This window comes from Caretta caretta, chromosome 7, assembly GCF_965140235.1.
Source record: "Caretta caretta isolate rCarCar2 chromosome 7, rCarCar1.hap1, whole genome shotgun sequence".
Taxonomy (NCBI): Eukaryota; Metazoa; Chordata; order Testudines; family Cheloniidae; genus Caretta; species Caretta caretta.
The window spans coordinates 82860367-82884223 of NC_134212.1; the positions used below are offsets into that span (position 1 = coordinate 82860367).

The 23857-nt window shown below is 45.8% G+C and overlaps 1 protein-coding gene across 1 annotated transcript; it reads left to right on the forward strand.

Annotated features, from left to right (window-relative positions):
* Window positions 1-21115: 21115 nt before the first annotated feature.
* Window positions 21116-23579, forward strand: NEUROG3 (neurogenin 3). The gene is given in 4 exon segments (XM_048859033.1): window positions 21116-21235; window positions 22416-22518; window positions 22521-22593; window positions 22862-23579. Coding segments are annotated over 4 exon segments (1014 nt in total).
* The last annotated feature ends 278 nt before the right edge of the window (window positions 23580-23857 follow it).

Here is a 23857-nt window from a genome sequence, read left to right on the forward strand (position 1 = left end):
AATTTCCAGTCTGCTCCTTACAAGCGTATACCCTGCTGATTAGTAAAGGCCCAATCCCATAAATAGGGAGCGCCTTCCATTCCCATTGATTCTGGTGGGGATTGTGGCTACTCAGCACCTTATCGGATCCAGTCCAATGAGCAAAGGGCGAACAAATCAGCAGAAATGAGAAATGGCTTTTGGAAAATGAGTATTGGCCAGTGTAGCAAAATCATCACTATGGGTAATGATCAGTGAAACCAAATGCCAGTGAAAAGAGAAAACTGTGCCCTCATGTTCTGGCCTGTCGAATGAACAGTGAGATGAGCTGGAGAACCTCTGACTGACCACCTCTGTGCCGCATGTGGTATTCCTGGCCCTGTTTTCTCTCCCTGTCTGTTCTTTTCAATAAGGGGAAGTTTCTGAATGGGCCAGGCAGTGTCCCCGAAGCCCCTTGACCCAGCGACAGATGAGAACAGCAGGCCAGCATCAAGCCATGATTATTGTTGGGTGTCAAAAAATAAATGAAAAGCAAGAGGGAGAGCTGTGAAGAGGGTCACTCTAGTGGCTCTTTTATTTCTTGCTGAGGAGGAAGTTAGAAAAGCAGAGCCCTCAAAGCCTTATTGAAAGAGGGACAGAGATGGGACAATGTGTAGGGCTGAGGAAACGAATCTCCGAGTGCTCACCTCAGTGTCTTAATTATCTGACAACAATTACGCCTTTCAGGGTGGAACATATGGTAGATGGTTTGCTTTTTTTAAAAAAAGAAATTACTTTAGAAACTTAAATGATGTTAGAAAATGGTAGAAATTGCTGTAAAGAGATGGGGGCAGGGAGACATGCTCCGGACATATGAGAGCCCAGCCTTGTCGGAGTCGGCTGGGCTTGGTTTTCCTTGACTCAACACACTGCCAAGATCTGCCATCTCGCTGATTCCCCAAAATGTATTTGGAGCCCAGAAAAATAATAAAGAAATGAATACATAACATCGTTGCCTGCTCAGTGCTCAGGCTCAGCTTGTCAAGGAGTGGGATGGTCTAGTGGGTAGGACACTAAGCTGGGAGTCCAGAGACTTGGGGTTTATTCCCAGTTCAGCTACTGACCTACTGTGTGAGCTTGGGTGAGTCACTTAACTTCTCTGTTCCTCTGTATGACCTTTGTCAGTCTGGTCCCTCCCCCCAGAGCTTACAGTCTTTTACTATATGTACATATAGCATAATGGGCCGTTGGTGGGGTCTCGTAGGTCCCAGCTGTGATACAATAAATGTTCTGTATAAAGCTGGTCAGAACATTTCCAATGAAATGCGTTTTCCTTGAAGTATGCTGTTTCCCTGAAGCTGAAATGTGTTGTGGAGATGTATCCGTTTTGATTAACTTCTTGATGGAAAGGTTTTGCAGGGCCAGGTCAGTCTAGGGCCAGGGAGAGAGAGGAACCAAAAACCTGACCTCTTCGATCTCAAAAGGGATGTTTTGACACAAGTCTGCTTGTAAAAACATGGAAAGGTTTGTATTCCATTCCAGTGCAGAACGAAACCAAATGTCAGAACTTCAGAAGTTGTCACAAAATGGAATTATCATCTTCTGCCGGCTCTCGTGCTATACAAATCATCACTTGGTGGACAGAGGCTGTATAAACATATATGGTCAAGGGGGGTTAATGGCAACAGGGTTTGTTCTTCTCATTCAGAAAGTTATTTGCAGTGAATGAGATGTTCTTGACAACCAGGGAATAGCTGCACCAGCTGGAGCCTAAGACAGTGCAAGCTGGAAGGGTGGAAGCTTCCCCCATACAGTTGGGAAGCAGTACCCGTGCACTTAATTCCTCCTGACCTGCAGAATCACTGCAGATTTTGCTCTCTCTTCCAACCCTAATCTTCTAGGATTCTATGATTCTAATGATCCTCAGTCCTGACCTACAAGATCCTTGATATTCCTGTCCTGGATCCTGCACATCTCTGCCAATGAACGTTATTACTGCCCTGTTGCAGTACCCTCTGCTATTCCAGTTTCAGGACACCACACAACTCGGCCAAGCACCTCAGTGTAGACTCGCAGGATCTTCAGTTTTTCTAGTCTTGCACCCCGTACAGTTCTGCCACTGCATGTCAGTCTGCTCCTGCAGACCCGGGATACTTCAGTTCTGACAGCCAAATATTCTTGCCAGTTCACTATAACATAAATGTTAGAAGAATATGCACTGATTTAACTATTAAAAAGATGAGATTATATTTAAGAAAATCTCTCTCTCTCTCTGTTAAAGGTGGAGTAATAAATTAAGTTTTTTGAAAAAGTTATACTGAAAGAAATTTTATACCAAAAAACTATTCTGATAACAAAATAGGAAGTTTCACTGATCTAAATAGTATCTTCTTTATTATGTTACTATAATTGTTGCTGTAGCAATAACACAGAGACCCCACTCTATGATCAAAGCCCCATTGATCTAGGCACCCCCCCACACACACAGACACACACAGAAATGGCCTCTGCCCCAAAGAGTTTACAATGCTATGTGTATGACAAGCGACAACAGGTAGATACAACAAATTGATGGGGAGCACAGTGTAACAGAAATGAGTATGATCCATGTAATAAGCAGTGGTAACAGCACATGAGCTGACTATCTGTGCTTTCCTGTTAGTGCCGTTCCCGTCTCTCTGCTTACTAATGGTGGACTTTTGTTTCAGAGTGAGCAGAGAAACATGGTGAGTGTATATATTTCATGCCCCGTAATAGGTTTGTAATGAACTTAAGAAATGTGGCTATGGACAATAGTTCCTTTGAAATGGAACTGGGCAAAGCTGAAAAGAGAGAACGTTTATACAAAGCTGCTTACTTTGCCTGTATTTTTCTAAATAGATCATTCTTTTTTAAGTTACTTTCATTTAAAAGTGAGCTTTCTCTTGCTGAGCCCAGCTTCATCTGTTGTAACTTGCCCTTAACACAATATGATCAATTCAACATTATGATCAGTATCTAGTAAGAATAGGAATCGAAATAAGTTGGAGCAAATCCATATGTAGAATGAATATTATTACTACAGTAGCACCCATAGGTCCCAGTTGAGATCAGGGCCCAATTGTGCTCGGTTCTGTACAAAAACATAACACAAGACAGTCCCTGCCACCAAGAGCCTACAGTCGAAACAAGCGAGACAAAGGGTAGGAGGGAAACAGTCACAGAGACTTGCCAAAGGTCACATAGGAGAGCTAAGAATAGAAGTCAGGTCTCCTACTTCTCAGTCCAGTTGCCTTTCCACTAGAGCACACTGCTCTTTGGTAAGATGCAACCATGACAAAACTATTAATAACCAAATATCAGGATTTACCTTTTCCTATTTCCTGAGTGAAGTATGCTGGATGGAGACCTCTAAGGACTGAAGTCCTCTAGCCACAGAATAGGCTTGAGAAAGGAAGCAGTAGTGCAAGCTTCCCTGCATCACCCTACTATGAAATTAAAATAGTTCATAGTCATCCCAGAGGAGGCACACCTCTAAGATTGTGTCTTCACAGCACAGTTAGCTTGAGTGTTACTCCTAACTTGACTCCCATCCACACACACACACATCTTGAGCTTGAGCTAAAAGGTGCTTTAAACTCGAGCTAGCTGGTCCGTCAGCAGGAGGGTGGGGAAGGGTGAGTGGGTGGCTTGAAGCTCCAGAGATACTGATGCTTAACCTAGTAATGCAGTGAGGACGCTACAGTTCAAATGACAGCAACTCCATCAGCGGTTACGTTGTGTAACTGCCGTGTTGTTTTGAAGAGTGGTCGTGCGAGGCTAGTTCAAGTGCAGTAACTTGAGTGTAGTAACTTGAACGAACTGTTGCAGTGAGGCCAAGCCCTGAGGGTATAAGGATAATTTGGACACTCGTAGCATAGAGAGGTTTTTTTAGGTCCTCATGCTGTGGCTGGGCTGAAGGCTCAAAGAGCTTTATTGTCCTTCACTGCTGCTTTTGTGCAGATCTGATAGCCAGAACTGCGGTGAGCAATTAAGTTAATCCAGGCTGCCTCCACTCAGAAAGAATCAACATTTGCTCTCTATGAGGAATTGTCCATATGCTCTATGGATCAGGTGGATCAGAGTCAGGCTGCAATATCTGGCTCTGTGGCAGCAGAGCTGTGGATGGAGGTGGCAACGAATGAATGAAGGAGTTTTTGTGAGTTTTGTTCATGGAGTTTCTGGAGTTGCTTGGAAACTGGAAAATAGAGTCAGGCCCTTCTTGTTTGGTAAAAACAAGAAGATTGGGAGGGGGAGTGTAAGGGACTATAATTGGTAGATATTAACCTCTTCTTATGAGAGCTTCAGTCAAATGAATGTCCAATTCTTCCTGAAAAAAACACATTTTGAGATTGACAAGCTTGCCACTTACTGCCTTGTTTTTACCTTCCCCATTTGAGGAAAGTTTATTGAGAAGATTGTGAGAATATAGCTCTGGCATCATCTGGCACCCACTGATTTCTTTCCCGCCTTTCAGTTCAGTGTTAGGTCTGGATATAGTAATCAGACTTTGTTAGTCTCATTGCTCTGTGCTCTCCTAGGCAAAGGTCAGATGTTCATGATGATTTTCTTTACTTCTGTCAGCACACAAAGTGGTGTTGACTCACATACAGACGTTGGCAGGACTAACACTTTAGTGGCTTCGTTCTGGGAGATCTCAGAAGGTGATATTCTGCAGTTACTCATCTGCGCCAAGGACTCTGTCATGTAGACTACTGCAAAATTCCATTCTGTCAACCCTTTTCACCGTGTACGAGTGGCTCTCAAGGAGATAGTGAACCAATGTGGGCTGCACTGCCATCAATCTGTTGATTGTGTTCAGTTGTACATTTTGTTTTCTCAGGCTCTGTCATTTGTGCTCAGAAATCAGGCTGATGTGGGCATGTCAAAATAAATAGATAGACTAGATAGAAAGGATAGGAGCTGCTGGCAATCTCTTGAGTTTTCAGCCCATTTTCTGGATCTAGAATAAGCGTACAAATATTTGAATAATTCAAAGCTCTGAATCTACTGAGGTTCACCCACCATTACTTGTTGTCAAAATGCTTTCCCATTCACAGCATAGGGGGCTAGCTCGCTCAAGTTTACATCTCAGTTCTCAAAGCTATGTTGCTGAGAAAATGACGTTCAGATTAGTGCTGGTCAAAACATTCCAACAAGAACTGGTTTTTAGTGGAAAGTTGGGTTTTGACTGAGTTTTTCATGAAAAGTTTCTGCTTTCTGTGGAAAATTTTGATTTTTTTTTTTTTTTTGGTAAAAAAAACCAACCCCAAATACAACAAACATTTAGATTCTGATATCCTGCTGCAGTGTAGTGGTAGTTTGATATCCTCATGTCCCCATTCTCTGCTATGGATCAGGCTCCCCAGCCAGATTACAACTCCCATGAGGCACTGTGGAAATAATTCTACATTGAAATATTTTATTTTTTGGCTGAAATATTTTGATTTTTGCTGAAATGTTCTACAGGGAAAAGCACATTTTCAAACCGGCTCTAATTCTGATTGAATTAGCAGTTACATCCTGAATTAACACATACTTTGGAACCATGTGCATTTCAGCTTTTCTTGTTACAACCAACATCACATGCTGTCTGTCCACAGGGTGCATTCTGCTCTAACTTCAGTCAGAGCTGGGCTTGCTGTCAACCGTCACTATTTCCTATGGCACACTGTACAACAATCACCACACGATGTTTGGGAACTGTTATGCTCTTTCACCCTGCACACCACACACAATATTATTACATGGTGCCATTGATGGTCAGGGTGCTTTAAAGGCAAGTGAGAAGACACAGTTTTTGCTCTGAGGAGCCTGCAATCTATGTTAGGTAAGTCAACCAAAAAAGGGCAATAGACCAGGGTCTGTAGGGGGATGGGACTGAATAATGGAAGGGGAATAAAGTCATTGGGATAATATCACTTTGTAAGGGATAACCTGGGATCCGTGTGGGAGAGAGGGTGATTGTTGCTATTTTCATTTGCATTTCTTGTTTGTTTCTGTGGATTTTTTGTTTTATTTTACTTTTTTACAATAAATATAAAGGTCTGGCACTGGAGCAGGAGAAGAAAGCTTCAGGTGGAGGTTAGTTCTGCAAAACTTCCAGAAATAAGTGAACTTCGACGCGGGAAGGAGGATAGTCAGTGAGGTTGCATGGTGGCAGAGTAGAGAGAGAGGTTGTTGGCTGGCATGGGGGGCAATATGAAAAAAGAGCAGCAAGAAGTGAGGAGTGGGCACAGTGCATCACATAAATGGTGCCTAGGTCCAGAACTGTGTAAACCGTTGAAGGCGAGGACAATGAATTTGAACTTGATATAGAAAGTTACAGGAAACCTGTAGGAAGGGAGTTTAGGGGAGGTGATGTGGTGGGAAGAGTAGGAGAGGAAGATGATTTTGGTTGCAATGGTTTGTCTAGACTGTAGAGCTGAGAAGCAAGGAATCAGAGGACAAGGCGGTACAGACTTGTCTTTAATAATCTCCCCTCTCCCTTTCCTTCACAAACAATACTTATTATTGTGCTGTCACTCCAACCTGTGTGTGAAATGTGCTACCTACATGAGGAGGTTCCTAAGGGTCTGAATAGAATTCATGACTTCACCCTCTTGTGCATCCCACTGACCACCCCACGACTTAAAATGTCCCGGGAATCTGCTGCTGGGAAGCGTTGGTTTTGTTTGATCTGAGATAACAGAAATCACATCAAGACCTCAACTTTACTGTCTGAAGAGCTGATCGTTTTACATGATTGTCTGGAACATCATATTCTGATATTTAACTCATTCTTGGTTGACACTATTATTAATTAGTAATTGCCCTTCTGCCAGGTTTTCCCTTATGTGGCTCAAACCTGGAAAGTGTTGAGCACACTCAATTGCCACTGAAGTTAATGGGAATGGAGTGCCCTCAACTTCTTGCAGGCACAGGACCCTTGAAGCCTATACCCCAACTGCTAAAGAACCCATCACTTCCAGCCAGATGCTGCCTTCAGTTCTCACCCACGACCTTTTCCTCTGGATCTTCATAAAACATTTGAAAGGTGATTACACTAGGGACTCCTTTACATTCAGATCTCTCTATTTGCTTAGGCCTTCTGTGAAATTCCAGTCTTCAATCAGACCTCAGCACATGCTTAAATGCGATGCTGAATCGAGGCCACAGAGCTAGCAGGGGATTGAAACTAAACCTTTTCTGTGTGAACTTTTCCCACCATCAGTCCTGATAATGTGTTTTCGTCAAGTGCTAAGCCCATTTCCTGTTCAAAGACTCTAGTCCTACTTTTTCTCAGTGCAGGCAACAACTGCTTTCTCCCAGTGGACTCTAATTAAATATCTTCCCAGAGCTGAAACAATTTTCTCTTCTCCATGGATATAACTATGTGCCCTGTCCAAATGTGAAGTGACTTGATATGGTACCCATATATGCCTTTATTATAGACAAGGGTGGTGGCTCACCTATTATTAAGGTTGCCCAATACTTCCCATTGTAAGACCCTGTTTTCAGTTACTTATAATTTTGCCAAACATTAACCATTTGGGCTGAAATTTGCGATGCCTGGTGTCTGTTTTTTGGAAAATTTCAGCCAAAGCGGTTCAGTCATTGCGAAGAACAAAGCTCAGGAAAATACATTGTTTTGCCAAGTTAGAAAATTTTGGTGGCCTTTTTATTGAACAACTTTAGTGCCCCCATGCTTTGGAGCAGGGACTTAAAATTTGGCTGGGGATGGCCTTTGCATCAGGGATGTGCCTTTTGCCATCATCCCCATGAAAATCTGTCTAAATTTGGGCATGTTATAAACACTTTTTAAAAAATAACCACATTGTGAACTTGTTCATAGTGACTTCTTAGATTTTAGTAGCAAAATTCCCCAAAGATTCTGGCTTCACTGGGCACACTCAGCCTGGGGTTGAGGAGGACTTTCCTTGCAATTGCAGCTCTGGGCTGCTGTGGGCTGGTCTGAGCCAAACACCTGAACTGAGAGCAGAGAGACTGTTTTTTCTGTGCTCTCAATGATTTCCCTGCTGGGCCTAGGCTGTATGGAGGAGGAAGCTGCCTGATTTGAATGCAGAGGTGACAAAAACCAGGCCTCTGTTGAGGGCAAGGGAAGCAGATTGGGTCAAGAAGCTTTGGAAGGGAGGACAGACAGACTGCAGGCTAGACAAGGGAAAGAGGGAAACTGGGACTGGGAGTTGAGGTGGGAGGAAATTGGAATTAGGAGCCAGGGTGCAGACTAGGACTGGGAATGTCCAGGCAAGGAAAGTGAGACTGATAATCGAGGAGGGAAATGGGGAGGCGACACTGCAATCCAGCTGGTGGATGAGAAACTGAGACTGGATGGGGAGACTGGGACTGTAATCAGTGCGGAGTGGGAAGGCAAGTGAGAGGGGTGGGGAGACAGATCAGACAAGGAGTAGAGGTGTGGAGCCAAAACTAGGACTGGCTAGGAAAAGAGATGGAAAAGGTGCGGGGGATGACACTGAGGTTGTATGGGAGGCTGAGGAGGGAGATTGGGATCAGAAGCTAGTGAGGATGGTCAATGTGTGTGTGTTGGGAGGAAGGGGGAATGGAAGATTGGAAGGGAGAGACCGATCAGATGAGACGGAGATGTGGGGACTTGGAATGGGGGAGACTGGGATGAGGCATCTGGAGGGGTGAGACTAGGATTTGCTAAGCAAGAAGACTGGGGCTGGGAATGGGGGAGACTGGGATGAGGCATCTGGAGGCATGAGACTAGCATTTGCTGAACAAGGAGACTCGGACTGGGATAAGAAGCCTGAGGAGTGGAGACTGGGACTAGCTAGGTGAGGAAAATGGAAATGTGACTAGGAGTCAAGTGGGGGAAGAGACAGAAGTGGGACAGGTTGGAGGTTCTGGGACAGGAGGGTTCATGCTTTCAGGGAAAGGACAGAATCATCTGTGCCCCCCAGAGCACAGTCCTTCCAGAGCCAGGAGTGGAACATCAAGATTCCTGAGTCTCACCATTCCTCCGTTGAGAGCAAATATCTGCGAAACCACTGACAAAGTGCTCAGCCCCCTCTAATGCTGGTCCAGACAGAGAATGACAACCTACTACTGCTACTACAGTTCCTCCATTAGCTCAAGTGGCAGAGTTCTGTGTGATGGAGCTAAAATTCCAACCTTGCTGATGACCCAGGTGGGTATCAATATGATTTCTGTTTTTCTTAGGTTTTTTTTTTTTTTAAAAATCTAGGAAAGTACCCACAAAAATATGTTCAGAGAACATTATTAAGGTTTCAAAATCAAGCACTACAAAGTCAGGAAATGCCCAAATTAAGGTTGCTTGTGTAACCTTAATTTGGCCCTCTTTGCATATGCATTATGATACAGTCTTTAATTACATGATCAAATATGATGGTTTCCCCCCAGGACCTCTTCCTCATTCAGTGCACAGGATGGATCTGCTCAGAAGTGAATCAGGGTTGTGTAGTGAAGGAGGTTGTTGTCTGTAGGACCCCTGCCTCATTATTGCAGAAGTTGGAAAGTAAGTAGTGAAAGAGGCAGGGGTTTACAGAAAGAAAAAGGATGGTCTCATGGGTAAGGTAGTTGAATACTGCCCAGGAGAACTGGATTCTATCCTTGCCTGTGCCAGAGTTTCTGGTGTGAGGCCGAGCTAGTCACTTAAACCATACTTTTCACAGGTGGTCACTAATTGTGTGTTTCTCATTTGCTGAGTGCCTGACTTGAGACCCTGTGATCTGATATGTAGAAGTTGAAAGACTGTGCAGAAAGAGTAGCTAATGATGATTCACTGTCAAACTGCGAGGATATATTTCGCGGGGCCCCAAAGAGGTCAGTCGTGGGTCCAATACTAGTCAAAATTTTCATTAAAAACTTGTATAATGGAGTGGAGAGTATGCTTATAAAATGTGAAGACGCCACTGTCAAGCTGTCTAGAGTGGCTCACAACCATGAGTGCCAACCTCAGGGCAGACTGTAAAGGAACGGGGTGCAAACTCCAAACTGACTGTGAGTTCTCGGGTTAGATTTCACCAACCAAGTATCAAGTGTGATCTCATCAGGGACTACTCCTCAGGCCCTTATCGTGCAGTCACAGACAATACTCTTGGGTGCTCTGGTCTATCTTGCCATTTAGGCAAGCTTGCCTTTGTGATAGATGTCCCTTACACCAAAAATTACACCAATATTCAGGCCCCTCCAGGAGTAGACAAAAGACAGGCACTTACCCCAGGTCAATTGCAGCTCAGATGTCTCACCAAAGACAACGCTTGTAGCAAATTTTGTAATAAACTAAAGATTTATTAACTAAGAAAAGAAATGAGAGTTATTTACAAGGTTAAAGCAGGTAAACATACACAAATGAGTTACAGTTTTAGGTTTCAAAAGGTGATAGAAGCTGTTATATATGCAAGCTCTTTATGTCCTTTAGGCCTAACCCAAAATAAGCAGCTTGGGGATCCCTTGCTTATGCTTAGGAATATTGCCCTCTCCAAATTCCAAGCAGCATAATGAGACAGTTCCTTTTTGTCAGGCATTTTTATTGCCTTTCCCGAGAGTTCAAGCTCATGGGATGAGTTCACACATAGATCCTCTCTTCCTGGGTGTGGGGAGAGCAATCAACAAAGTCTTTGTCCTTTGATGTTTCACAGTGGCTCATTTGGTTTCAATGGGCCTTTTTGTGTGCAGGTCCAGCATTTGGCACTAATTAATGCTTCTTTCCTTTTTGGTGAGTTATACAATTACAGAGGTTTATAATGTAAACACTCAATATAACTTTATACCATGGGCTACAGATGTTATAAGTGAGATCAATACATACAGAATCCTACAAGCATTTCATCAAGACTAAACACATTCTTATCAACTTAACATCTGTTTTAACAATGCTAACTCACAGGTGAGCCAGATTGGTTTCTAACAGTGCATTTGTCAGTGTCCAAGGAGGCTTGGGGGCCTTCTGGGGGCCTTGGCAGAAGCTGGCAGCTGGTCTGCCAGCATCATAGACACCAAGTTGGGAGGGGGCCGCAAGCACTTTGGAGGACAGGGTTAGAATTCAAAACAACCGTGACTAACTGAGGAATGGGTCTGAAATCAACAAGATGAAATTCGATGAAAATAAGTGCAAAGTACTTCACTTAGGAAGGAAGAATCAAATGCACAACTAGAAGATGGAAAATAACGGGTGGGTGGTAGTATGCTTAAAAGGATCTGGGGTTTTAGCAGATCACATATTGAATGAGTCAACAATGTGATGCAATTGTGGAAAAGGGCTAATATCATTCCGGGGTGTTTTAACAGGTGTGTCATATATGAGACATGGGAGGTAATTGTCCCACTCTATTTGTCACTGGTGTGGCCTCAGCTGCAGTACTGTGCACAATTCTGGGCACCACAGTTTAGGAAAGATGTGGACAAATTAGAAAGAGTCCAGAGAAGAGTAAAACAAATGTTACAAGGTTTAAGAAAACTTGACCTGTGAGGAAAGGTTAAAAAAAACCTGGGCATGTTTAGTCTTGAGAAAAAACGACTGAGGGGGACCTGATAAATCTTCAAATACGTTAAGGGGTTTTACAAAGAGGATGCGGATCAATTGTTCTCCATGTCCGCTGAAGGTAGGTCAAGAAATAACGGGCTTAATTTGCAGCAAGGGTGATTTAAGTTAGATATTAGGAAAAACACTTTCTAACGATAAGGATAGCTGAGCTCTGGACTAGGCTCCAAAGGAGGTTGTGGAATCCCCATCATTGGAGGATTTTAAGAACTGGTTGGACAAACACCAGTGAAGGATGGTCTAGGTTTACTTGGTCCTGCCTCAGAGCAGGGGGCTGAACCTGATGAATTCTTGAGGTCCCTTCCAGCTCTACTTTTCTATGATTCTGTGAAGTGCTGAGCATTCACAGTTGCAAATGAAATCAATGGAAACTGTGCTTTGGCCGTCTAAAATGTTATATAATGCTAAGTGTACTGAAAAAGCAGGCCTTACAGGTTTCAAATTGGCCCCCAGAATTAGTGGGTACTTTTGCCAATCTTGTCTGGGCCTCAGTTTCACATCTGTAAAATATCACTCCCCCAACTCACAGGGGTGTTGTGAAAATAAATTCATTGATAGCTGTGAAGCACTCAGATGCTACAGTGGTGAGTGCCATTGAAAAGACCTTGAGGAAATTAATAATTCTGTCTTCAGAGCAGGATTTGATTAGTTTGCAGGAAGTAAGGCGGAGGTCCACATACCGAGCAATGGGAATAAAACAAAATATTGAGTAGCTGCTCATTAAGTGAGCACCATCCAGATGCAGAATGACAACATAAGAACATAACAACAGCCATACTGGGTCAGACCAAAGGTCCATCTAGCTCAGTATCCTGTCTTCCAACAGTGGCCAATGCCAGGTGCCCCAGAGGGAATGAACAGAACTGGTAATCATTAAGTGATCCATTCCCTGATGCCCATTCCAGTCAAGGCTTCTCTGGAAAAAGTGGCATGTGAACATTTAATTAAAGATTGCATGATACTGCATATGCACAAGGGGGGAAGGGTGAATTAAGGTTGTACAGGCAACTTTAATTCTGTCATTTCCTAAAGTTTTGATGCTTGATTTTGTGACTGTAATAATGTTCTTTTAACAGAACTTTTTCTGTGTGTGGTTATGAAAATGTTATTCACTCTTCTGCATGTTTTATTTGTATCAGATTCTCAACCTTTTTGTTTTGCTAGCTGCACTTGTGTTTAGCATCTTCATTTTACATAAAGTGTGATGTGCAAAAACACAGCTAATTTTCACATCATGGCTCTTTCTCTTCCTCCTCTATGACTTATGAAATGGCACTTTCATACCGCAGGAGATTCCCTTGATACTATGTAATAATTCACAAAAGAAAGTTCCAACTTTGTCTATATATCTTCTGGCAGTGTTTTACTCTGGGATTTGGAGCGGATATTATCCTGGGACAGATCTAAATATTCACTATATAGAGGAAAATTCAGTTTTATAGACTACAGCTTTTAGTAATCATTCATTGCTATGCTTTGCCAATTCTCATGTGTTCTGGTGTGTTTAACTTTTGAGCAGTCGTGCTTTCATATTAGAGTGGAAGCCATTTCTTTTATTATTTTCAGAGGTCAGAAAGAATTGTGAATCTTTTTGAATGACACTTAGAGGCAGGTGAAGAGTTTAACTGCTTATAGGAGTACCAGTTGGAGCCAATTATAACTTGATTGACCTGTTAGGACCTCAAAATGCCTAGAAAAAATTGCTTTGTCCAGGATGGAGATTTTATTTAGGAAGCTGATAGTTTGATATATATAGTGATCATTTAGAAATAATGACAAAAGGGGGGCTTACCCACATTTATTCTTATATCAAAAATTAGTTTTCACACCAGGCTGCTAAAGGAAACTGGGGCAGCCAGAAAGTTCACCTGGTGAAAGGCTCCTTTTGCCTGAATTGTATCTGTATATGCCATTTTAATTACAATTGCTCTTTAAGGCCCCAATTCAGCAAGATACTTAAGCACATGACTAACTTTAAGCAGGTGATTCCAAGTAAATGGAACTACTGGCAGGCTTCAAGTTAGGCGCATGCTTATGTGGGTGGATGAACTGGAGCCTAAGGGCCTGTTCCTCCTCACTTACTGAAAACTGCCCTTACTTTCAATGGGAGTTTGGCTTTAGTAAATTCTTCAAGATTAAGCTAGAAGTTTGTCTTACCATTTAAAAGCATGGCCCTTTGAAAACCCAGAAGGGAAGAGTATTTGATGTAAATATGAACCCCATCACTTTGCCAGGGCTTTCACACAGCAGTACCCCCATTCCCACAAATCTATTCACTAAATATGTACTCTGATTTGGCATTGGATACTGCTGCTATCTGATTCCCATTGACTCCTGTGGCAGAAGGATGGGACCCTTTAACCTGACAGCCGAGTATGTCACACATATTCCATATTCCTTCATGCATGGCTACAACTAATAGCTAATGCTACAACTGAGGTGTTAGACCTATTTTGAGGGGAGGGATAGCTCAGTGGTTTGAGCTTTGGCCTGCTTAAACCCAGGGTTGTGAGTTCAATCCTTGAGGGGGCCATTTAGGGATATGGGGCAAAAATTGGAGATTGGTCCTGCTTTGAGCAGGGAGTTGGACTAGATGACCTCCTGAGGTCCCTTCCAACCCTGATATTCTATGGCGACATTTTGCAGCCAGTTGAGAAAGTGCTGTTTGAAGCCATTGGGGCCTGATCCTGCATTTCACACTCAGTGTCTTCCTTTGAGTTTTTGCCTGGTGGTGACGGCAGGATCCAGCCCATTGTCAATAATTTTGCAACTGTTGAGCCCCATCCTGCAAACCCTTCCTAAGGCAGGCATCAGAGGGGTAGCTGTGTTAATCTGGATCTGTAAAAGCGGCAAAGAGTCTGGTGGCACCTTATAGACTACCAGACATATAGTCTGTTAGTCTATAAGGTGCCACAGGACCCTTTGCTGCTTTTCCTAAGGCAGGTTGTCCTTACTCATGTGGACATCCAGTGGGTTACTCCCCTGAGTAATGATTGCTCTGGGAGTAAGGCTGTGCAGGACTTGGTCCTTTGGTGGCAAGCTGAGACTTTTCAATAGCCCTGGCTCACGAGCTGGGGGTGGGCTGCCTGTTGCTAGCTAACCCACAAGCATGTGTGCAAGTTGCTCAGGAAGACCCCAGAGACCTCATTCTATGTAGACAGGGCTGTTTTCTCTTGAGCTGCCTTTTGGACTCGCCACACAAAAGACAGTTAAACAGCAGGAAGATTTACTGTGCTAAATGGGACTTGCTGGGGTTTTTAAAACATCCTTTGCTGCTTTTCCTATTCACTGACTTGGAGACTGATTGTTGCACAGCGTTTTAAAGTTAGCTGAGTAATTAATTATTTCCCAGGAAGACCCCAGGAGATGTCTTTAGGTCAGTGTGTGCGCGCCGGGAGGCTGGAGAAGCGCTGGGGAAAGCGCACAGTGGGACACTGTTGAGCTAGATTGCCCACTCTGCGTCGGTCTGATGAGAAAGGGAACGGTCCCCCTTCCCTCCTCATTCCTGATCAATTAAATGGGTAGCCCGGTTGTGAGGCTTTTGCCCCCCGATCTCTGCCCTCATGTGTTTCATTCTGTCTGGAGGGGAGGGGGTGGCACGTTTCAAGGCCACGGATCCATCCCTGGAGGTGCCTTTTAGGGGCCTATGCTGAACTGGCCTTTAGAGCCAAAGACAAATAAAACTGCTCTGGCTGAACAGTCTCTGGGTTGATTAATTAGGAAACGAGGAAAGTGCATTTAAAGGACAAACGAATCCATTCGCCAGCTACTGACAGTAAAGACCAGGATATCTGAGGTCCAGTAACCGGGGTCTTATGTTTGATCCCCTCTCCATACGTAAACCACAACACATGGTCATTTGGAGTGTGTATTTATTTGATTGTACTGGTCTGTGTAGGAAAAGTCTTACTAACTTTTGTGTTCTTCACATTGGCAGGACCCACTTTGAAAAGGCAGGAAGATCAAGGAATGCGTCTGCCCTGAGCAAATAATCCGCACTAACCGGCTTTCCCCAGGTTTCTTCCGGACAGTGCCCTTCCTTCTCGGCGAAACAAATCAGCGGCGGGCACCTCCAGGCATGGGGGTGCCTTGGGAAAGCCCGGTGTTTCGGAAGGTGAGGACTTTCTTTGCACGGTTCCCAGGAACCGGTTCTGGTAACGAGGACTGTGGAGTCTACGTTGAAATGTCAATGTCCCCCTCAAAGGTGTCTTGGGAAACTGACCAGCACGCGGAGGGGGAGACAAACGGGTCCTCTTCCCTTGTTCAGAGTGTTTTACAGACGAGTCCAGTTTGATTCTCAGGCTCCCCGAGGCTCGCTCCAGTCCCTAGAGTTTAATTTCAGAGCCGGCTCGAAAACTTGTTTCTAGAAATTCATTGTCGTAAAGACTTTCCAATTGGTGTCCGCTCTCACGCAAGGCCAGGTCTGGGGCCCCATGGTCTCCACCTCTTCCTTTCCCGCTAACTTCTCTATCCTACGTGTCAAGCCGGACCAGAGCACTGCCCAAGGGGCAAAGATGGCTCTGAGACCAAAGATACAGGATATTTTTCCTACCGCCCTCCCAGTGATTTGGCTCAGCTTTCCCAGTGGATAGGTCGGAGAAGGGGGCGCATGGAGCGGCTGGGACAAACATAGATTTCCCCGGAGCCCAGACCAGAGAGGTCTTTGTGAGCGTTTTGTCCGAACCATCTTTAAGCCCCTGTTTTAGCGCGGTCACACCTGCCATGCCCCGAGAGTGAATGCTAAGAGGCTTCCCAGCCTTCGAGCCAACTTGCCCTTGTTGGCTCAGGTCTGGGTGCGCACCCTCGACGCTCGCAGAAGGGAAGATACAGTGCATGGCACGCGCAGAGCTCCATTTGGTGCAGTTTGGTTTGTTTTTTTTCCTCGGGAGAAATATTGTTTGAATTAGCTGCCTTTCACAAAGGGGGGCATATGTGCGCCTCGCGCCTGGCATATGTGGCCTTGTGTCCTAACAACACATTTGGGTGAGAGTTGGGGTGGGGGGAGAAACGTACATCTGTTGAACTTGACAATAAAGTCACAAAATAGAGCCGTTGTCAGCAAGATTAGTTGGTCTGTCATCTCAAAAGAGGGCGCAAGGATGCCGGCCACAGGTATTATATTATGGGTAGGTATGTTAGCCAGAGCAGCTGCTCTCTCTGTGTCTGTGAAGAGTATGCACATATTCGCTAAACATATGTCACCACAAATCACAGTATCTTTTTAATAGGCTTCCACATCCTGGCTGGGGGGGAGGGAGGGAAAGCAGAGAAGTGGGGCTCTGAGACGCCTTCGCTCCCACAACAGGTGGTACGGTGCGCACCGCACCTTTTCACGCATTCAGTGCTGCCCAGCTCCTTCGTTTCCGCTAAAGCGATCTCAAGAGTTTGTTTGTCATTTGCTGAATGGGGGACTCGGGGACGTGTAAATAAAGGCTCTGGCCACTTTTGAGAGACCCATCGCTTGTCTCCCTTCTTGTGCGTTTCCCCTCCCAAGTGTTCCTCGTGCGCCTTGGGCTCGCCTGTAAAATGGCATATGGTGGCCCTCTCACCTACCCAAAAAGGCTCCCAGAGCGCATGGGGCTGTCCCTTGTGCAGACCGTTTATTTTATTTTATTAAATTGTATTTACATTCGAAGTTAGTGTGCGGGAGAGAGACAAAAACAGGCCAAGTGTTATCTCAACTCCCTTCCTTAAATTAAACAGCACCAGTTGGTCAGAGCAGCCTGCAGGCAAGCCCCAGATTGCAAAACATTCCCAACGCCTGGCAGATGAAAGATGGGATGGAGCTCAACTGGTTACCATATGTTTTCAATAAAATAAGACAAATAGGACAGGGAGATAGGGATTGCAGTAAACCTGTTATAAAGTAGTATAAAATAGTCCAATGTAAACGACATAAGGGCCCCTCCTGGAAGGGCCATTTAATGCCAGCTCTGTACTGAAGCTGCCCAGACAGGTGTGAGTAGGAACCTAATGCAGTCCCCCCCTAGATTTTTATCACGTTTGTGGTAATATTGTGCTTGTTATGCTAACTATGAGTAAACAGAACCGACCAGTCATTGTGGCAATAGGAGAGAGTTATCAGAAAGTGCCAGTCTGAAGGTGATTTAACAATAAAGTTGCCTTGTTTCCCAGCAGGTGATGGCTGCCCCCAGCCCCATGATTAATGTTTCCCAAAGCACTCCACTTTACAATCTCTTGTAATTATTTATTAAACGAAATCTATTTATTATTATTTTAGCAAACAGTGGTACCAGGTGGGGCTTTCTTTTCCTCTTCAGCTTTTGTTTGAAGGACGTTTGAAGTGGGCAGTCTAAGGGTTGGAAACTCGCTCACCAGATTTTTGTCAACCATTTGCACAAGCACAAAAATCTGCCAGGGCCTTGCTATTCATTTTTCCCTTGTTGCAAATCTAAAAGGGCACACAAAATTCGAGAGGGAAGAAAAGTGTCCCCCCTTCCAGTCCCCCTGAAAAATGAACGAACAAGGCTTTCAAACCCCAAGCAGCCTCCCTTTTTAAAGCAATCACAGGCACTCACCAGATGCACATGCCGTTGGGAGCCTCGTGTTAACCCTGCCTCTCTCCTGCGCTTCTGGAGACTGCAGTGCGCAAAGGGGCACCATGTGCCAAGCTGGGGAGGGGGGAGCCCAAAGATCCCTGCTGAAGTGGGCAAGCAGCGAAGGGCCAGAGGACACGTTTCCAGCCCTAGAGAAGGAGCTGTTTCAGCACCACCGCTTTACACATAGATATCCATTACAGCTCCCAGCTCGAATCCCCACGGCCAAACTTCAGTGATGTCAGGAGTGGTTTTGGTGAAGGAAAGTGAACCTTTAAAGGCTTCCAAACCATATTGTGTGTGCTTTAGAAGCACTCTTGTCTCTTCCCCCCTCTGGTCGATGAGTGGCTTCTGGACATTTAGAAATGTCATATCCTTTAAAATCGAAACCCTGGGAAATTAAACCTGCCTCCGCACAGACAAATCATGCTGCTCAGAATAGCTATTGCGCAAAAACCCCTGGCACGTTTTGCGCACTGAAGTGGCTGCTCCTGATCCTTTGCTCTGAGCGAGTTCTTCAGGAGGGAAAAGAGTTTAGGTCTCAAAATTGGTGACATCAGCTTTCCCCGGGGATTCTGTCTGCAGCAGGGCTCCAAACCATTCCCTGCGGGTGCTGGGGAAAGCTCCACTTCGCCCTTGGGAAAGAAAGCATCTGGCTTTGCTCACGGGGCGCCTCCTCACTTCTCCCGGACGGCTCGCAGGGAACAAGCTTCTCAGCAGAGCTCCTTTTCCCTGGGCTCCCCCCAAAGCTAAACACGTTATCTTTTTTGGCCAAAGGACCTAATAGCTCTTTGTTTAGTACAGCTGAGTCTTGAGAGCAAAATCTTATACTCATGTTAAAGGGGAATGTTTTTTTCTCACGCACAGGCTGGAACACCAGCCTCCTGCAATGTAAAGAAAACCAAATTGTCCCACGACTGGGCTAATAGCTGAATGCCATTGGTTTCCATCCTCACTGCGTGGATCCGGTCTGTTTTCTATTATTTTGGTCTTCTGCCTAATTTTTAGAAGCCTGCATAAGGTTCTAGTCCAGAGCTTTTGTTGTGCTCTCAGCTATTTATAAGGTTAAGCCCTCACCATCTAGTGGTGTTCCTCCACCTACTGAACTGGTGGTTCATTCAAACTAAATACAGGTATTGACTTACTTTTTCCTCATTCACATCATATATCTCTATATTTTTCCAAGTTAATTGGGTCCTGTTGGAAACCAGGATCACAGCCTGGCATGAAAACCATTCTGTTCTTATAAGGGAGGGGAGTGAGAGCCTGGCCAGAGAGGCCTTCCCTCTCAGATGCTCCTTGAATGAGAGGGGCAGCAGGCCTGCCTAGTAAGACTGCCCTCCTCCCCCAAGTATCTGATTGTAGAGTAATGGGGGATGGGGAAGGGGCAGAACGGAATCTGAAGGATGGTTCCTTGATTATTGCTGGGCAAGCTGCTCAGATACCACAGTTTGTGGTCTGTATAAGCACTTAGATATAGATACAGAACCTTTCTTTGGGGGTGTGGAATGGCCTAGAAGAGGCCTCCCCATCTTGATTTTCTTTATGGGGAGTAGGCCAGCACATTCTGGGAGACTCCGCCTGCTTTGCATTCTGCTGCATAAAGGAGGTGAAGGTGAAGGAGTTCACAGGTGGCTGCTGTCCTTTCCTCTCATTCAGTGGAGAGAGGGGAAAAGGGGCCAAAAGGAGCATGTGATTTAGGAGGTCAGTTTACATAGTGGGACAAGTGTCTCATGGGCAAGCGGATGTGAACTTGAGGCAGTTATGACGTACTATCTATTTACCTTGGCCAAGGCTAAACATATTACCCCAGCTCAATACACCTGCCCCCTGTAGGCTTCTTAGGATCCTTGTGCTGAATTCACCAAAGAGAAAAGGGGTATATAAAAGACTGTACTGGATGCAAGTGATGAAAGGGTCATCCAAGGCATCTGAGCCTACACACACAGAATCAAGTTGAAGCAAACATGGAAAAACATGAAGAATTTTCTGGGTGCCCCTACATTGGCTCTCTTGCTAGACCTCTCTCTGTTACTACTTATTTACTTTTGTCTTAAGCCTTATTCCCTCCAGCTGATAGGTTAATATATATTTGATAGGAAGGTTGAGTATATCAGGAAGTGGGGACCCCACATGAGGAAGTGCCCCTTCACGGAAGGGGACCACGTATGGAGTTAGATGTCTCTGAAGGAGAAGTCTGCATAGGCATGGCAGATGACTCACAGGCAGTCTGCATGAGAGGTATGTCTCTTTCAGGGGCAGTAGATGTATATCCCGGGCATCACGTTACGAGTGTGAATTTCTTGGGAAACAAACCATGGGGAACATACCGGGGGAGCGTACAGGGCGTGATCCTGCAAGGGGAGTCATTGAGAGCTTTGCCATTGATTTCAGTAGGCACAGGATCAAGCTCCGAAAGAGAACAAAATACAGCATTATCCTTTTTTTTTTTAAGACAAGGAGAGGAAAAATAACTGGAAAAATAACTGTATATATAAAATAAATATATATACACACACACATACATAGAGGCACTTAATTTAAATTTAAACATTTTAAATACCTCTAGTCAGTGTTAAGCCACGATGTGGATGTTAGGAGCTGCAAGTGGTCCACTTGGTGCAAGTGGAGGGAATTGATGGGAATTCTCTGCGATAAGACTACGCCAGCTAAACTAAAGAGCAAAGTGTATAAAATCGGGATTAGGCCAGCCATGAGGTATGGGTCTGAATGCTGGCCAATGAGGAAAAGAGAACAACAACTACTTCACACTGCCCAAATGAGAATGCTTAGGTGGATGCTGGGCAAGAGGAGAGCTGATAGGCTATGCAATGAAATACTGTGAGCCTGATGCAGGTTGCCCCCATCTCAGAAAAGCTGAGGAGTATCTACTGAGATGGCTGTGTCATAGGAGATGCCTAACTGTGATATATGTTGGCCAGAGAGTACAAGAGCTTGTAGTCAGGGGCCAAAGACCATGAGACAGACCTACAAAAAGGTGGTTCAAGACACTGAAATAGGACATGAAGAAGCTTGGTGTCAAGAATGCTTGGTGATGAAGAACACCAAGAACCACCAACCTGGATTGACAGGGCAAGGCAAAGGCAAAGAAGATATACATAGAACATTGTCATTTTTCTCAACATATTTTTTCTTCCTGGAAACTCAATTTCTTGTATGAATCCAAATTTTAAAAAGTGCGTTTCAAGTCTCCATCTGTGGAAACCTCCAGTGTCTCTACCTGCTCCTAAAACAAATTGTGAAGTTGCTTATTATTTCGGGGACTTGTCAGTATAAGGAAATTGTTGCTTAAGTATCTCTGAGATCATGTTTCACCATCTTTAAAATCAGGTGGGTTTACAGGAAAAAGAAAAGTTGGCACTGAGATCATTTAATTGTACCATTTAAAGTACGTTCCGAAGTGATTTACTAAAGAAAAGAAGTGATGTTGTTTGTTGTTCGTCCCACCATGTATTTCCCCGCAACCTCGTAGTTACTGGGCTACACCAGATCAGATATTTCAGATGCCCAATTCTCGGTAGGCGTTGAGCACAACAAGAGCTGTTTTGCCCTTGCCAAACCTGAAAACAAGGGATCAAGCGTGTTTAAGAATTTTGCCCCATTCTTGTATAGCTTTGAAAGATTGTTGCGAGTGGTTTATTGTTGGTGACGCCTAGAGGGAACCGGAAATCTGAACCAGTGTGCATGGGAACTGCTCGGGATTTTGCTTGACCGCAGGGCTAAGGGGTCCCTCTCCCCCCACCCCCAGAATGGAAGAAATGAATAAACTGTGACCTTGTGAGAAGCTGGCGTAGCTAGTTGGGTTATTTACTTTGGATCATCTCTCCTGGCTGGAGCAGGTGCGGGCAGCACGGCGCATGGGGCACGCCAGTTAATCAGTTATAGTGAAAGAGCAACTGTCTGAAAGACGAGGAGAAGCAACTGAGTTCAGGGGCTAAATGAGCACCGATCCTGTGTAGAGTGAGCACCAGCCGTGTCCTGCCACAGCCGGGGGGTGCAGAAACAAATAGTTGCAAAGGAGAGTTTTCCAGCTGAAGGGCGTGTTCTCTGGTGACCCGAGAGCTGCTGAAACGATGCTTTCAGGACTATCGCCGAGGGAGAATGGGGCTGTAGCCTCCCCTCGTCTTCCTGCTCCTCCTCCCCACGCTGGCCTTTGTTGGGATTCCAGCTGTGCGAGGAGTAGTGAGGGGCTCGCGTGGCTCGGCCCCAAGCCGCCTCTCTGATTGGCCGGTGGCGGGCAGGAATGAGCCAGGCACACTCCAAACCGGGCTGATAAGATAAAGCGTGCCAAGGGGGCACACGCTGTATTGATCAGGAAATCCCCATTGTCTCAGGCCGGTATATATAGGAGCTCAAAGGCGGTCGTGTGCCTGACGCAAAGCCTTCACTCTGCTGCACTTGAGAGGAGGCTGCTCCGCATCCCCAAGGGGTCAGAAGACGGGGAACCAATTTGGCTGGGCTCTTGCAACAGTGCAACTCCCACAGCGCCAGCTTCACCCCCGGGGGATCCAGGTAAGCGCCCTCTTCACTCTTTCTGCCAATAGCAGCGGGGAATTATTGCCCACTCGGATCTAAATCTGTATTTTACGAGTACCTGGGCTCTCTCCCCCCACGCCCATAGCCTGCGCAGATCCAGGAGTCCCAGGGGACAGCTGCCTTGTTGCCCTGAATTAGACACAGGATCAGTCCCTAGAGTGTCTGTGTGAACAGGTTTTGTTGTGTAGCGTGCATGGAGCTGAATGGAAACTGACGATTCCCTGTGCGTTGGGTTTCCCTGCAGGATGTCTCCCAAGACCGATTGCTCTCCTGGTGCCCAGGTGAACAGCGAGGGGGATCAGTACTATGGTGTGTCTGACGATGAAGGCTCCGCTTCCTCCCTTGGCACTGGCAGCCTGCCTTCCTCTCCCAACCCTTCCCTGACTCGGCTGCAGGCAGGAGGCTGCCCTGCAGACGAGGGGCCCGGGAGAGCCCCCCCTCCGGAGTGCCCGCAGAAGAAACAGAAGGCCAGAAGGGGACGCACAAAAGCCAAAAGCGAAGTGGTGCTGACGAAGCAGAAGAGGAACCGCAGGATGAAAGCCAACGACAGGGAGAGGAACCGCATGCACAACCTCAACTCCGCCCTGGATGCTCTTCGCAGCGTCCTCCCCACCTTCCCCGACGACGCCAAGCTCACCAAGATTGAGACGCTGAGGTTTGCCCATAACTACATCTGGGCACTGACCGAAACCCTGCGGATGGCCGACCACAGCCTCCTGAGCGTGGGGCAGCAGGAGCTGGCCAGGGAGCCTTTCCGGCAGCCCCCTAGCACCGCTTGCCTGCTGGAGCTGACCAGTCCCGGCAGCATCTCGCCTTGTGAATGGGACTCGCTGTACTCTCCAGTCTCCCAGGCTGGCAGCCTGAGCCCCACTGACTCCCTGGAGGAAGGGCGCTCTTACCAGGCTGCGGACACCGCGGCCTGCCCCAGGCACAGCCCTCATGCCTTCCCAGAGTTTGTCTGAGGCCAGAACTGTGTTTTGGGGATTCCCCCCCCCCCACCCCTTCTCTTTCTTTCCCTTGACTTGTTTGCAGCTGCAAACACAAAAACGATGCACGGATGGTCAAACCATGCACCTCTTTGGACACGCACTGCCTCCCGACCCCAGGAGAGGAGAATGATCTTGGAAGTGACTCTGAAATCAGCTTTTCTCGCTTTGCCTTAAAAGATAATGGGGATCAACCCAATGGATATGCACTTTCCAGGGCTCCTGCTAGAGCCGGAGCACGTAGGGTGCGTTAG